This window comes from Dreissena polymorpha, chromosome 1 (genome assembly GCF_020536995.1).
Source record: "Dreissena polymorpha isolate Duluth1 chromosome 1, UMN_Dpol_1.0, whole genome shotgun sequence".
Classification (NCBI taxonomy): Eukaryota; Metazoa; Mollusca; class Bivalvia; order Myida; family Dreissenidae; genus Dreissena; species Dreissena polymorpha.
In genome coordinates this window covers 121,996,384-122,010,212 of record NC_068355.1, presented here as the reverse complement: position 1 = coordinate 122,010,212, position 13,829 = coordinate 121,996,384, and the positions used below count along the sequence as shown (strand labels likewise).

At 34.2% G+C, this 13,829-nt stretch overlaps 1 protein-coding gene across 8 annotated transcripts in view; it reads right to left on the bottom strand.

Annotated features, from left to right (window-relative positions):
* The window catches only part of LOC127847468 (phosphatidylinositol 4-phosphate 3-kinase C2 domain-containing subunit beta-like), a 95,262-nt gene that overhangs the window by 52,858 nt on the left and 28,575 nt on the right, over window positions 1-13,829 (bottom strand). For 7 of the 8 annotated variants that reach the window (XM_052379390.1, XM_052379431.1, XM_052379395.1 and 4 more), the window contains 6 exons: window positions 13,546-13,751; window positions 13,160-13,296; window positions 12,406-12,435; window positions 9,003-9,087; window positions 2,122-2,247; window positions 950-1,108 (listed from right to left, as the gene is read on the bottom strand). In XM_052379390.1, the coding sequence (XP_052235350.1) occupies window positions 950-1,108; window positions 2,122-2,247; window positions 9,003-9,087; window positions 12,406-12,435; window positions 13,160-13,296; window positions 13,546-13,751 (743 nt within the window). The remainder of the gene's footprint in view (window positions 1-949; window positions 1,109-2,121; window positions 2,248-9,002; window positions 9,088-12,405; window positions 12,436-13,159; window positions 13,297-13,545; window positions 13,752-13,829) is intronic. The other variant, XM_052379421.1, reaches the window with a different exon arrangement.

Here is a 13,829-nt window from a genome sequence, read left to right as displayed (position 1 = left end):
CAGAAAGCAGGGTCCAGAAAAGTGTGACAGACTGACAGACACACAGAGATCATTTACTATAAGTCCCTCTCATTTACCATAAGTCCCTCTCTGGTTTCACCGGAAGAGGACTAAAAACACATTATGAACAAGTTTCATGACAAACAATTCATTAATGTGGCCTAAACAGTGGTCACACATTTTTTATAAAATATATGCCTGGTGGCCTAGTTTTAGGATGAACTTGACCCTCATTCAAACCAGACCTCGTAATTACCATGATAAATGTTCTGACCAAGTTTTATAAAGATTGCAACATAAATGTAGTGGTAATTATTTTTTTCCAGGAACTGACCTGGTTACCTAGTTTTTGGACACACATGGACCAGATTTAGACTAGGGGTAGATCATGTCAAGATAAACATTCTTATTAAGTTTTATAATGATTCGAGTCTTATATGTGACCTTGACAATGTTTGTTTTTCTTAGAATTAACCTGATAACCTAGCTTTAAAAACAGGCGACCAAGATTAGAACTCTGCCAAGATCTTGTCAAGATATACATTATGACCAAGCTTCATCAGGATTTAGTAATGAACATGGCCTTTACAGTGGTAACTAGTTTTTTTCTACAATTTGAGATGGTAACCTAGTTTTTAGATTCACTCGACCCTGATTTAAACTTAACCTAGATATTATCAAGATAAACATTCTTACCAAGTCAAATCAATATTAGATGACAAATTGTGGCCTACAAAGAGATAAGGAGCTAAAAGTTGACGATGCACTACGCACATAGCCTAGGTAACCTAAAATTGCTAAAAATTTAGATCCAACAATCATGCCTGATTTCCAAATCTACACAATTTTATGTCAACAAAATTAAAAATGATTTTACAAGAGCAGTTTACACTTATTCTGCCATAACCTGGATATGTCTATGACTATCTCACAGTGTGCAGATTCCTACCCTCGTTTGTTGAAGACCTGTATGGTGACACCACCGAGAGGCGTAGATTCCTGCTGAGGTTCACCGCTAGAACCAGTCTGTGTCGTTTTCACACCTACCAATGTGATGCACAGTCTAGTCTCCCTGGGCAACATGCACAGCTGAATGTCATAGGTCAGCCTGGAAATAGGTTGTTATGGAGATTGATCCTTTGCGTCTTGTGGATTGAGGATTAAGTTAAATAATTATTGGTTTATATAATGGTGTGGAATGGTGTCGAATAACAGCACACGGTTGCATACTCGAATAAAATGTCTTCAACTCATTGGACAAAAAGCATAAGGCACACAGAAAGGCTCAAACAAATGATTTTGCTACAAGTCAATTATCATAAAGCCCATGTACGACACATTAACAAATAGAAATGATTGCTTGAGGCATAATGTTTTGATGAAGTTAGTATTAATGGTACTAAAACTATATTTTGATGTTTAAAACTAAAATGCATTTTGCATAAAACAGACTTTTTCCCACAAAATTTAAGAAAGCATTTTGTATTGTAAACTATTCTGGTTGCAACAACATAAATATCATTATTAGTTGGATTTTTTAAGACAATTATTCAAGAGTATATCTCCCAAGGACTATTACATATTTTCTACTAGTGAAACACATGTTTGTTAAGTTTTCACTTAGGCTAGCAGTTAGTATTCAAACATTGACAAATGTTTTACAGATCATGAACGAGGCTGGTCACAAAAGAAAACATATCCCACCTCACAATACTGTATCATGGCAGTGAAGCTGTTCATCAACTACTGACCAAGGAACTGTTCAGAAATCCTTGCTTACAGATGTTGTATTCTTGTCATGAACTTTTACCTAGAACTGTGACCTTTACTTTTCACCGATGAGATTAGGCTTACGCTACAAGGTGTCTGGTCAAACGCAATAATAGTTCAAAGCTATATTAAAATCCTCTAAGGATTTAAAAAGTTAAAAACAGATTAAATGTCTGGACAGACCCACCAAACCAAAAGCAACCAAACTAAACACACGTGCATGGTCAGAGCCACTACTACAGTATTGACCCTTGGGTGTATTAGAAGTCGGTTTGATAAAATAGTTTTTCACAGCCATGCCAGTTTATAACTTTGCCTTTACAACATAAAATCAAGACAATTTATCTGTACCATTCATCCCAGACGATGATGGGAACCAGTCCTGAATTGTTGATGGTAGCGCAAGTAGAACTTGCAGCTGGACACAACTGGATCGTCCCATGAAATAGGCTACACTCCATCTTGTACTCATCAAACCTGAAGACAGACAGGAGACGAGTAGTGATTATTGCGAGTATGCGTATTTCATTTATTGTCTTATATCATTGTATCATTTAGTTTTTTGCTTATACAGACTAAACATTTTTATAAATGCTGGCTAAGATTGAATTTATTTCAGGTAACGTACCTTGAATTCTGAATATTTTGAAGAATTTTTAAATGAGATTTGAATCTGCTTGTAGGATATTTGAGATCAAGACTTCAAAAGTTGGATTGATATTTTTATAAAATTAAATATATCAGTATATGTGTTAAATGTTTTATGCACTCTAATACAATACCTCCTTGTACACATGACTACATATCTTATTTAAAGTTATGCCTTATTTTATTTATTTATTTATTTTTAGCAAAATTTAATCATTTGACCTTGAGAGTCAAGGTCATTCAAAGGTCAAAGTCAAATTCAACTTGCCAGGTACAGTACCCTCATGATAGTATGAAAGTATTTGAAGTTTGAAAGCAATAGCCTTGATACTTTAGAAGTGAAGTGGATCTAAACACAAAATTTAACCAAATATTCACAGGGCCATAATTCTGTCGAAATGCCAACCAGACTTATGCAACTTGTCCTGTAACTCCCGTTATGATAGTTAGCGAGTGTTCCAAGCCTGAAAGCAATGGCTATGATATTTTAGAAGTAAAGTGGACCTAAACACAAAACTTAACGAAATTTTCAATTTTGTAAGTATAAAGGGGCCATAATTCTGTTAAAAGGCAGAGTTACATAACTTTGCCTGCACAGTCCTCTTATGATAGTTAGTAAGTGTTGCGAGCAATAGCTTTGATATTTAAGGATTTAAGTGGACATATACACAAAACTTAACCAAATTTTTAATTTTTAAAGCATAAAAAGGGCACAAAATTCTGTCAAAATGCCAGCCAGAGTTACCTAACTTCGCCTGCCCAGTCCCTTCATGATAGTAAGTAAGTATACCAAGTTTGAATGCAATAGCTTTGATTCTTTATGAGAAAAGTGGACCTTAACACAAACTTAACAAGATGCCGACGCAGACGCCGACACTCAGGTGATGACAATATTTTTTTATATATTTTTTTAAATATATGAGCTTTAAATTATAGTATGTTCAATCTAAATATAACAGTAATTTATTCTTTTTGGGGTAATACATGTACTGTGATATACATTTGTAATTTTCTCAGTTATGTGCATGCTCATACTATTTTCTCATTGATGTGCAGCAATAGACCAGTTTCACAATACGAACACTGTTGCTATTATTAGAATCACGTGACGAGTCGAATCTCAGAACGAGGCGGAACGTGACAACTTTCTTTTCCTATGTTATGCGAATGGTTGAGAATATCGATCATTATAGAGCAGTTGACTGTAATGTTTTACATACGGGACGGTTATAACATTATTACAGTATGTGTTAAGTCAATAAATTGATAAATACGTCTTAAATAAAAATTATAACAACCATAATAATAATTCAACGACATACTATCTAGTACAAATAGTGAATATTAAAAAAAAATCATCTTTATACAAATACGAATAACCCAATAACACATCAGAGTAAAGGTGGTCTGAAGACCTAACATCGATAATTGCTCAAAACAAAGATATATAAAAGCCGCAAAATAAAATAAGTAGTATTTAATTATTTGATTATAATTCTCAAAGGTATGGGTGTGTTGGTGTGCGCTATTTTTCATAAACTGTCGAACGTGTAAGCGGTGTTGAATCAACCATAAGACAAAGCACTATAAACGCGAAGTACATGACACTATTTAAATTGTATGTTAATTTTCTTTTACATTAAATAAAATGTATTTTAGAGTGAATGAAAATATTGAAGAATTATTATAACCAAGTGAAACAAACGGATGTGGTGGAAATTGAACTGTCTAAACATGTATAATGAAATTTCTTTATAAGAGATTATGGTGAAAATGTATAGCATTTTATATCAAAATGTTTAACCCCGTTGTGGTTAAACGAAAATGCTTGTTTTAATTATGTTGTTCCGTACTGTATCCGGACATTCGTTCACACGGACAATCGTTCCTACGCTAATTTTGACAAGGCGTACATTCTCTCGAATATTGTATTTAACAAACCGGACAATATTATTTTGACCGCCCGGACATTCGTTCCTATGTTATTGCGTAACTTTCTGTTTCGTGGCAAAAAAGCATTGTATTGTGCTTTTATGCTATAAAGGTTCTTGTTGTAGCTTTTGTTATTTGACAGTCCGGACATTGGTTCCTACTAGAAAATGCAAAACTAAACAAAAAGCAATATTCCGAGCTAAGCTTATCTTCTTTGATAATCCTTTTCAATTAACCAATCTTGTTTACAGTAAGCCGATTCAGAATAAGCCAGCCAATATGATTTTAATTGATTAGTTGACTAATAAATTAACTGACTGACATTTTGTCGACGATGCATTTAACGCAACTTGTGAGCTCTAAGCCGATTAAAAACAGTTTGTCGATTATATAACTTTAATAAAGCAAACTGTGAAAACAATATGTATGTTGAATAATGGCCCATTCCTTAAAATTCACTTCCAACATATAACTTCTAACGAACAATCGCGGTCGGTCTGTGGGTCATTCGTACTCAAAGAAACACATGTGTGTGATACTTGATTTTCTAAACAATTTCTTTATTGTGCAATAGTGCTCGTATTTGAACTCAATATTTTAAATCAATTATTTTAACGATGATTAAAAAAATGATTAGCAACAGGCTTTTCATGTAATAAAGAACTGATTTGTACAGAATTGGAACTCTGGTGATTGTATACATTTATATATATATATGGGTTTACATGATTAGAAATGCAAAAGTCTCTGATATTTCTAATTTAGAAATTTAGTTTACCTACAATTGTCTTTCACAAAAAGCCTCTTCGATGCCTTTCTTAGGCAAACCATCATAATTATAAGTTTAATAAAGAACAACATATCAACTTCTTATGCGGTTCTAATTGTTTTATTCCGTTCAGTTTTGTTTCACTTATTCTAGTAAATATAAATAAGGAACGAATGTAATTGCTTACAATAATGAATGAACTATTGTTAGGGCTGTCAATTTAATTCATGAACAAGGGACAAAATTGTCACAAAACCAGGTTTTCATTGTGAAAAAAAATCTGATAAAGGGAGACAACTCAAACTGAACTTTTTAAATGAACAAACAAAATTAACACCCTTTGTAAGTTTGTTTTAAAATAAATCTATTTTTAGTCGTGGCGACCTTGACATTGGAGATATTGACGTGATTCTTTTGTGCAACACACCGTCCCATGATGGTGAACAAATGTGCCAAATGATTTTAAAATATCATAATGAATGACATAGTTATAGCCCAGACAAGCTCATTTATGGCTATTTTTTACCTTTGACCTCAAAGTGTGACCTTGACCTTGGAGATATCGACGTAATTATTTCGCGCGACACACCGTCCAATGATGGTGAACAAATGTGCCAAATGATTTTAAAATCTGACAATGAACGACATAGTTATGGCTCGGACAAGCTCATTTATGGCCATTTTTGACCTTTGAACTCAAAGTGTGACCTTGACCTTGGAGATATAGACGTAATTATTTCGCGCGACACACCGTCCAATGATGGTGAACAAATGTGCCAAATGATTTTAAAATCTGACAATGAACGACATAGTTATGGCCCGGACAAGCTTGTTCCGCCAGCCCGCCAGCCAGCCAGCCAGCCCGCCAGCCAGCCAGCCCGCCCGCATTCGCCAATCTAATAACCAGTTTTTTCCTTCGGAAAACCTGGTTAACTAATGTCCGGGCTGTCAAAATAACGTTGGAACGAATGTCCGGATTTGGGAAAAAAAATGTGCAAACGATTGTCCGGGATGAAAAAAAACTTAGGAACGAATGTCCTTATTGTCAAAATTAGCGTAGGAACGATTGACCGTGGGAACGAATGTCCGGGAATCGTTTCGTACACTACCGTACACTCTTCATAGGACTACGTAATGACAGGAGTTTAATTTTACCGGTAACCTTTGAATACGTTAAATGTTTAGCATTAATTTGTTAAAATATAAAAATGTATGGGTATTAAGCACTTCATTATAACGATTAAACTGCTAATATCTATACAGTATTTAGTTTCTGACAATCTGTTTGGCAAAAATAACTTTCAATTTTTACAAAATCTTACATATCTAATTAAAGCAACAGTTGAGTATTTGGCTTTAAACAACTCTTAGAAATAACTATGCAATACCACTACCACGAGAAGACACGGGGGTATCATAAATTATGTGGAAATGACCAGACATCCGCAACGTGTGGTTTATGACACCTTGCTGTTATTTAATATATGTCGGCACAGTATCTGATCATAACGAGATAATGGGTTTGTGCTGAATAAAGGGGCGATTAAACAACAGATATAACAATAAACAAGATTATTGATAGATTATTGATTAAACACCGTGATAAAAAGGCTCAAACTAACAGTGTCAAAATTTGTGCAAACGTAAATAAAAACAAGTACTTTAATCAAGAAAATGTATTGACACTTAAAATGGTAAGTATATATTTACTGACGATGTCATCTTGTGTTGACAATATCGTAACGTCAAAAGCGTGATGGGTTGAAATTAGATGCGGCATTGCGTGGTATTATAAACGGCATCACTGTTTCACCTCGTTCTGGATTTCTGCGAGTCACGTGACTTCGCGCTCTTATCGATTTTGGCTTATTGTGAAAAGGGTCTATTGGGTTAAGAAATCAACACTCCAGCACCATGATGGATTTCAATGAATATTTTCTTGCATTTAAGATGTGATTTTTAATATTGCTGCTGCTACTTACTCTACCAACAGGCATACGATTATGATGTTCTTTTTGTCCTTTTTGTGTCTTTGTACATTTGTGTGTGTCTAATTAGCATTTAGATGGATCCGTTAAGGGCATGGTCAAACAAAATGGAAATGAAGATGTGATCTTGTAAACAAGGTGATCACATTCATTTGTGTCCTTACAATACAAAACAGTCAAAGAAACTCAATGCATGGTAAATCTGAAAGGAATAACTCATATGTACAACTTCTTTTTCCTCTACATAGTTCAACAAGTTTCATGTCCCTGAAAGCAAGTAAAAATACCCGAAATCCTGGGACAAAGCCTTGAAAATATTAGAAAAAACAACAACGCATGTATGATATTATAAAGGGGTCACTGAAACTGGTCCCATTCTCAATTTATCACCAAATGACGGGTCAGGGGTGTGATTGAGGCGAAGTCAGAGGGGAGGAAAATTCTGTCGACTGATTTTGACTACGCGAATGACGCATATAACGCAATGACAATCCTTAAAACAGACATTAAAATAAACAACTTTTTGAACTTCATAACAATATTTCTTTATAAAAACCTGTTAAACTTCACATTTAACATACTGAGGATGCAGAGTAAACAGTATTTATTGTGATCAATAGCAGCAGTTTTTTAATTGAATTACAGTAAATGGACATAATATAAACAAACACACTTGAGTGTTCTTCTTGTGTTAATGATGTATTAAACTGAGTAATATTAATATATTTAATTTGTTTACTTTTCAATATCTTGCATATCACATCTTCAGTTCAATGCTTTTCCAGGTTACTGAACAGCGTGACAAACATAATAAAGCAGAATATGCATATGAATCTGATTATACACAGATCCACTAACATATAAATCAAATCATGTTTGTCTATTTCCATGTTCGACTTTTCTAAATTGTTTTACTTCGCGAGTAGACTGCACTTCAATTTGCTCACACTGGTCTCCGTGACACAAATTCATTGTGCACATTTCTAAACATAAATAGTGTTGCTTGTATCTTAAACGTAGTCTTTTTCGTTGACAAACACATTTCATTTTTCCTATCAAACTATATGATGTCAGTCGTTAATTCGCTCGCTATTTGTCATTTCAATTATCTTAATTTTCACTTCACAACATCGCCATTTGCAAGCGTACCAAACACATTTTAAGAAACATATTTTAATTGGAAGATTGGAAAACGACAGCCAATCATATCGCTCGCTTTAAAAATGCTTAGGCAGAATATACCAGTGTAAAATGCGGATAGATTTCGCGGTCCGCGGAATCGGTGGTACCCCCTCTCCCCCACATTTTTTTACGAATTTACCCTATCTCAGAAGTGACCCCCGGGACAACCCGATCCGCGGAAATCCGCGGATCCGCGGAAATCCGCGGAATAATCACACCCCTGCGGGTGCATTTGATAATATTGCAAACACAAAACATTTATCTAAGAAACAAAAAAACATATTTGTTGAATGAAAGCAAGCAAAACGTTGCACAATGATGCACATAAAATAAAATAAGAATGCTCCATTGTTAATACCTATGGTAATATTTTTTAGGGTCACCAAAACCGGTGTCTCAGAAAAAGGTAACTAAATTATTTTTATTTTCTATTAAAAAATATATAATATGCTGAACCAAAAATTAACTGTATCCATAATTGTAACACAATAAAAATAAAGAATTCATATATTCACACAAGTCTATGGCTTTTTTTCTTCTTTTTTTAATGTAACTTTCATGCAAAACTGATTTTTTTAGAGTTACATCAAACTTAACATTTCAGTCAAATTTACTAAATGTTTAAATTTAAGTACATTCAAAAACATTGTGAAAGATTCTTCATTGAATTTTGTTATCTATCAAATCTCACAACAAAACTAATATTTCACTACCTTGTTGACCAGTCTGGTTGTATACGATGTATAGTACATATCTGCACAATGACACTCTCATTTGAACCAGTCACATCCTGTGGATCTATAAATAGAAACACATATAACATATAAGGCAAAGTTCATGCAATTTAAAGGTCTGAATCTCACATTTTCATTTAGTATTTCAGTTCTACAATAATCGTCAATTTTTGTTGCTTTTCTTTGTTTATCTTTAATTTTCTATAAAATGGTACATTAAAATATTTAAATTTTTATATTTAACCAATTTGATATTCTAGTTTTAAGTTACTCTTTGCATGCTAAAATTTGTTTATATTAACACTTGTTAACAATTATAGGATTCATACAAATGTTACACTTATATGATTCATACAAATGTTACATTTACAGTACAGACAACACGGAACAAACATATTTCGCGATCCGTTGCGTCAAGGCCCAACGAGTCGATGCCGAGTAGGCAGTTGAAACCGCATCAGTATGCGGCGGCATGTCGCATTTCGCCGCGATGCCTCGCATCTGTCCGCCGAGGCAAGCCGCAATTCGCGATATGACGCCGAGTGGATGCGCATCATATAATAAAAAACTTTTTAAAATGATTAGTTAGTCAATAAATTGTCAAAAAACAATTATAATAATATTTAAAATCATAATTAATTTAATGCATCTATTACTGAATACTTATTATTTTTCCCGTCGCTACTCATTACCCGATAATCCCGTTATTCCACTTTTAAAGCAAATTCTGGTAAATATTTACGATTAAAGTTCTCATGAATTTCAAGAAATACAAAAATTCGCCATTTTTCTTAAGTATCAAATAAATTTTGACATTTGTTTCTATTGAAAGATGTGATGAAATAAAGTCTAATCGGGGCGTTTTTTTTCCCACTGAACACGCGTAAATCGCCGGACGTGATGTTCATGTTTTTATACATGTACAATACTAAATACACCCACACTTTCCATGCAACGTTCTACATGTCTGCATAATTTTCACGCGCTTTTTATTGAGACAAAGGATAAAGTACTGTTTATTTAACACTATTATTTAATTGTTAATGTCGCTTTGGCATTTAAATTCGAGGGCATGTTTCGGATTACAAATAGAATAATGATCATTTGAGAATCGAACGCCACATTTGCAGATGTGCGTAATTAATTCAACGATAATTTGTTGAGGCGCATTACGTGTTGAATGTATTTGAGGGATACTATATATATATATATATATATTATAAATAGTCTATAAAGCATCACATAAAAATCATATCCGCTTATTAAAACGTGAAAACAATAACAATGAAAGTAGCATTAATCTAGGTTTCGACGCTAAACAAATGTACATGTAGGTGTATATCTTTGCACTCGATCCACCGCGTACGTATGTGACGGATTTATTTCGCAAAAGTACGCGAGGTTAATACTGACTCGGCGTCATTGCGCGGATCGATGGAGCGTGCCTCGGCGATACGCCGCGTGAACACACGACACGGCTGCCAAGTACTAATGTTCTGGCCGTGGCGTGACGGAGGATTATGTTTGTTCTGCGCTGGCTGTACTGTATAAGATTCATACAAATGAAACAGCAAACGTCAGGACTATCTGTATTCATATACATGTACAACAAATCTTTTCAAAAGGTTAACATCAGCATAAAGGAACAAAATTTGCATGCATGTAAAACAATATTCTATGCAATAATTCCAGCTTGTTTGAAACTATGGTACTATTATTCGAAAATTATATGTTAAGCATGCCATCCATGACATTTCAAAGTATCGCACGATGCAAATAGTATTCAATGCATGGATGTGAAGGATACATTCAGTATATCATAGTGGCCAAGAGGAATGCAGTTTCATAAATGTATCAAGAAATTGCAAAAGATTTGTTATTGCATTCATTTCAATACAGAATAAACCTTAAATAATTTCTCCACATCAACTTAAGTGTAAAGAAGGCTTATTTAGCCGTCTGTCTATCAAATTGACAAATTATTATTTATCACATGCATTACATAGTTTCCAGGGCGATACAACCGTCATGATTTTTTTCTTCTTAACCCTTTCCCCATCAGAAGCAAAGTGAAAATGGCTTTTGCAAGCAGCATAAATCCAGAGCAACCTGCGAGTAACTGGCAGTCTGTTCAGGTTTTATGCTGTTTGCTGCTCATCAGTATCTTTAGGTTGGAAATGAAGCCTTTAAAACTTGATTCTAGTAAATAACATTTTAAATGTACAGTAATTAGACTTTCTAAGGGACCACAAACGCATCAAAGTGCATATATAAGGGGTAAAGGGTTAAACATGTGACTCTGGCTCTGGAAAAACAGGTTCAATGCATGTGCCTGATGTGTCCTCCTGTGCAGTTCATAAATGCTTATCAGGGACATTCCTTTCTGCTTTCATAGTAATGTTTTTAACCCTTTGCATGCTGGGAAATTTGTCGTCTGCTAAAATGTTGTCTGCTAAATTTCTAAAATTAGAATTTTCTTCGATTTTTTTCAAAGAATACTATCAGAATAGCAAACAGTTTAGATCCTGATGAGACGCCACGTTCTGTGGCGTCTCATCTGGATCAAAACTGTTTGCACAGGCCTTCAAAATTCGGTTCCCGCACTGAAAGAGTTAAATAAGTTTTTTCTAAGCAAAAATCTACATTAGGCCGGAAGTGTGATCCCTGAAAGGATTGTGCAGACTGCACAGGTGAATCTCTGACTACAATTCAGGCACATGCATTTAGCTCTGTTTTCCCATTTAAAACATAAAATTGGGACAGATTTGTCCTGCTTATATCTCTTTGGTTAACCAAATATCATGTTCTACATTTTGCAAAATTATTAGGCCAGGTCAAATGATGCTACATCAGCAAATAATTTTCATGATTTTTCAGCTTTATTATTAAAACAAACATATTTTTGTCATTTAGAGGCTTAAGATTTGAAACTGGTTTTAATTTAACACCATAAAAAAAATTATTCTGTTACACTTGTCAAGAAATTTTGATAGTAAGATTGACAACGCCTAGCTTGACTTGACATATTCCTAAACCCGTTTCATAAATTATTGCTTTAACCACAACGGCTATAAATCACTTTAATTATGTAGTTACAATGTGTATTGGGTACAAATCTGTTTTCAACATGAATCATAGTTTATTCCTTTACTATAAATATGGTATACTAAGACAACGTGTTTCAGTTCATCTTGACGTCTTAATTAGCAATTATTTCAAATAAATAACAAAACACTTTGTAATCAATTATTTCAAATGAATCAATAATAGCACTTTGTAAGGAAGAGCTTGGTAAACACTGCATTTAGGAAATAAGAGATGTGCGTAAACAAGATTGGACCAGGCAAATTAACAGATTTAGCAAAAGGTGTGTTATAATTACATTCACAAACTGGCAGCTTGTATCTTAAATCTGAAATGTTACAATGGTAATTCTATATATATGTATCGGAAATATTTTTTTGCTCTAAATATTCAAATACACTAAAATAATATATATTTTTAGGTTACACATTTTATTTATCTTGCAGCAATAATATGGTGATGATTGTTCTGAAGAAAAGAATCACAACTTCAAACATTTTATTTCAATGTTACTTTTGGCCATTCAATAGTTTGAACATTGAATCTATTTGAAGATGTTTATTGCAGATGTTTTTGATAAAGGTTATCTTTTATAAATATTTATTGACTCTGCTTTCATAGCTATGCATTTTATTTTAGACACACTTCAGGTCTGGTAATTGTCCTACTCCATTACTAGACTCACAAAAACTCTTTCTTTGACATTGATCCAGCAAAATTAAGAACACTTTGAAAAACTTTTTTAGAGATGAAAGGAGAAAATCATCTGAAAAGTGAAAATAAATCACTCACATGAATAAGCAATTGAGCCTTGTTCTGGGAAATTGGGCTTTATGCATGTGCATACAATGTTGTCCCTGCCTAGCCAGTGCAGTCCACACAGGCTAATCAGGGACAACACTTTAAACCTAAACAGGATTTTTGCTTATAACAGACATCCATCAAATTAAAATACCATGAAAGTGGAAGGTATTTCCCAGGAACGACACTTTACACACAAGCATTAAGCCCAGTTTACCCAGAAGGGAGCTCAATTTTCACAAGATACATACCCCAGGGCTGATCAATCTTGGTGCCGAGATGAAAGTCTGTGTGGAAGGCCTGGCAGTATATTCTCACGAGCTGCTTCACTGAGTTGACGAGTGACTCGAGGGCTTCCTCCAGCTGAGGAACATGGGACATCTTCATGCTAACGAGAAATCAGCATTAACTCAGTGCAAGCTGTGCTCCATTAATAAAATTTGTATTTAATTTTAGCTATTTTAGCCATCAAAATTCATTAATCAAAGATTTTTTATTTTATATTGAAACATTATTCTAAAAGTGTTCATTATCAGTTTTTGTATTACCTTTAAAAAGTTTTGCATGCGTAATATTTATTTGCTGCTAAGGACATAATGAAACTGAAATTGTTCAATTGTAATAAGTGATTTTGTACCTCCCTCTTTGGAGTGTTGCATACCCTCCATCACTGTGCTCTGCAGTGCTGGACCTGCCAAAGAGCGAGCCCTTCATCTGGTTGATCAGGGACTCCACTTTTGTGAGGGACTTCAAGATGTCCAGGGTCTCTATCTTGGACAAGATGTTACAGACGGCCTTCACCGACTGAGACAGTTGCTGAAACTGAACCCTGTCTGTCTCATCCTGTAATAGATGACAAGGGTTATATTATACAATTTACCGGTAATGTCTAGAAAAATTAGTTCTTATAATATTTAAGAG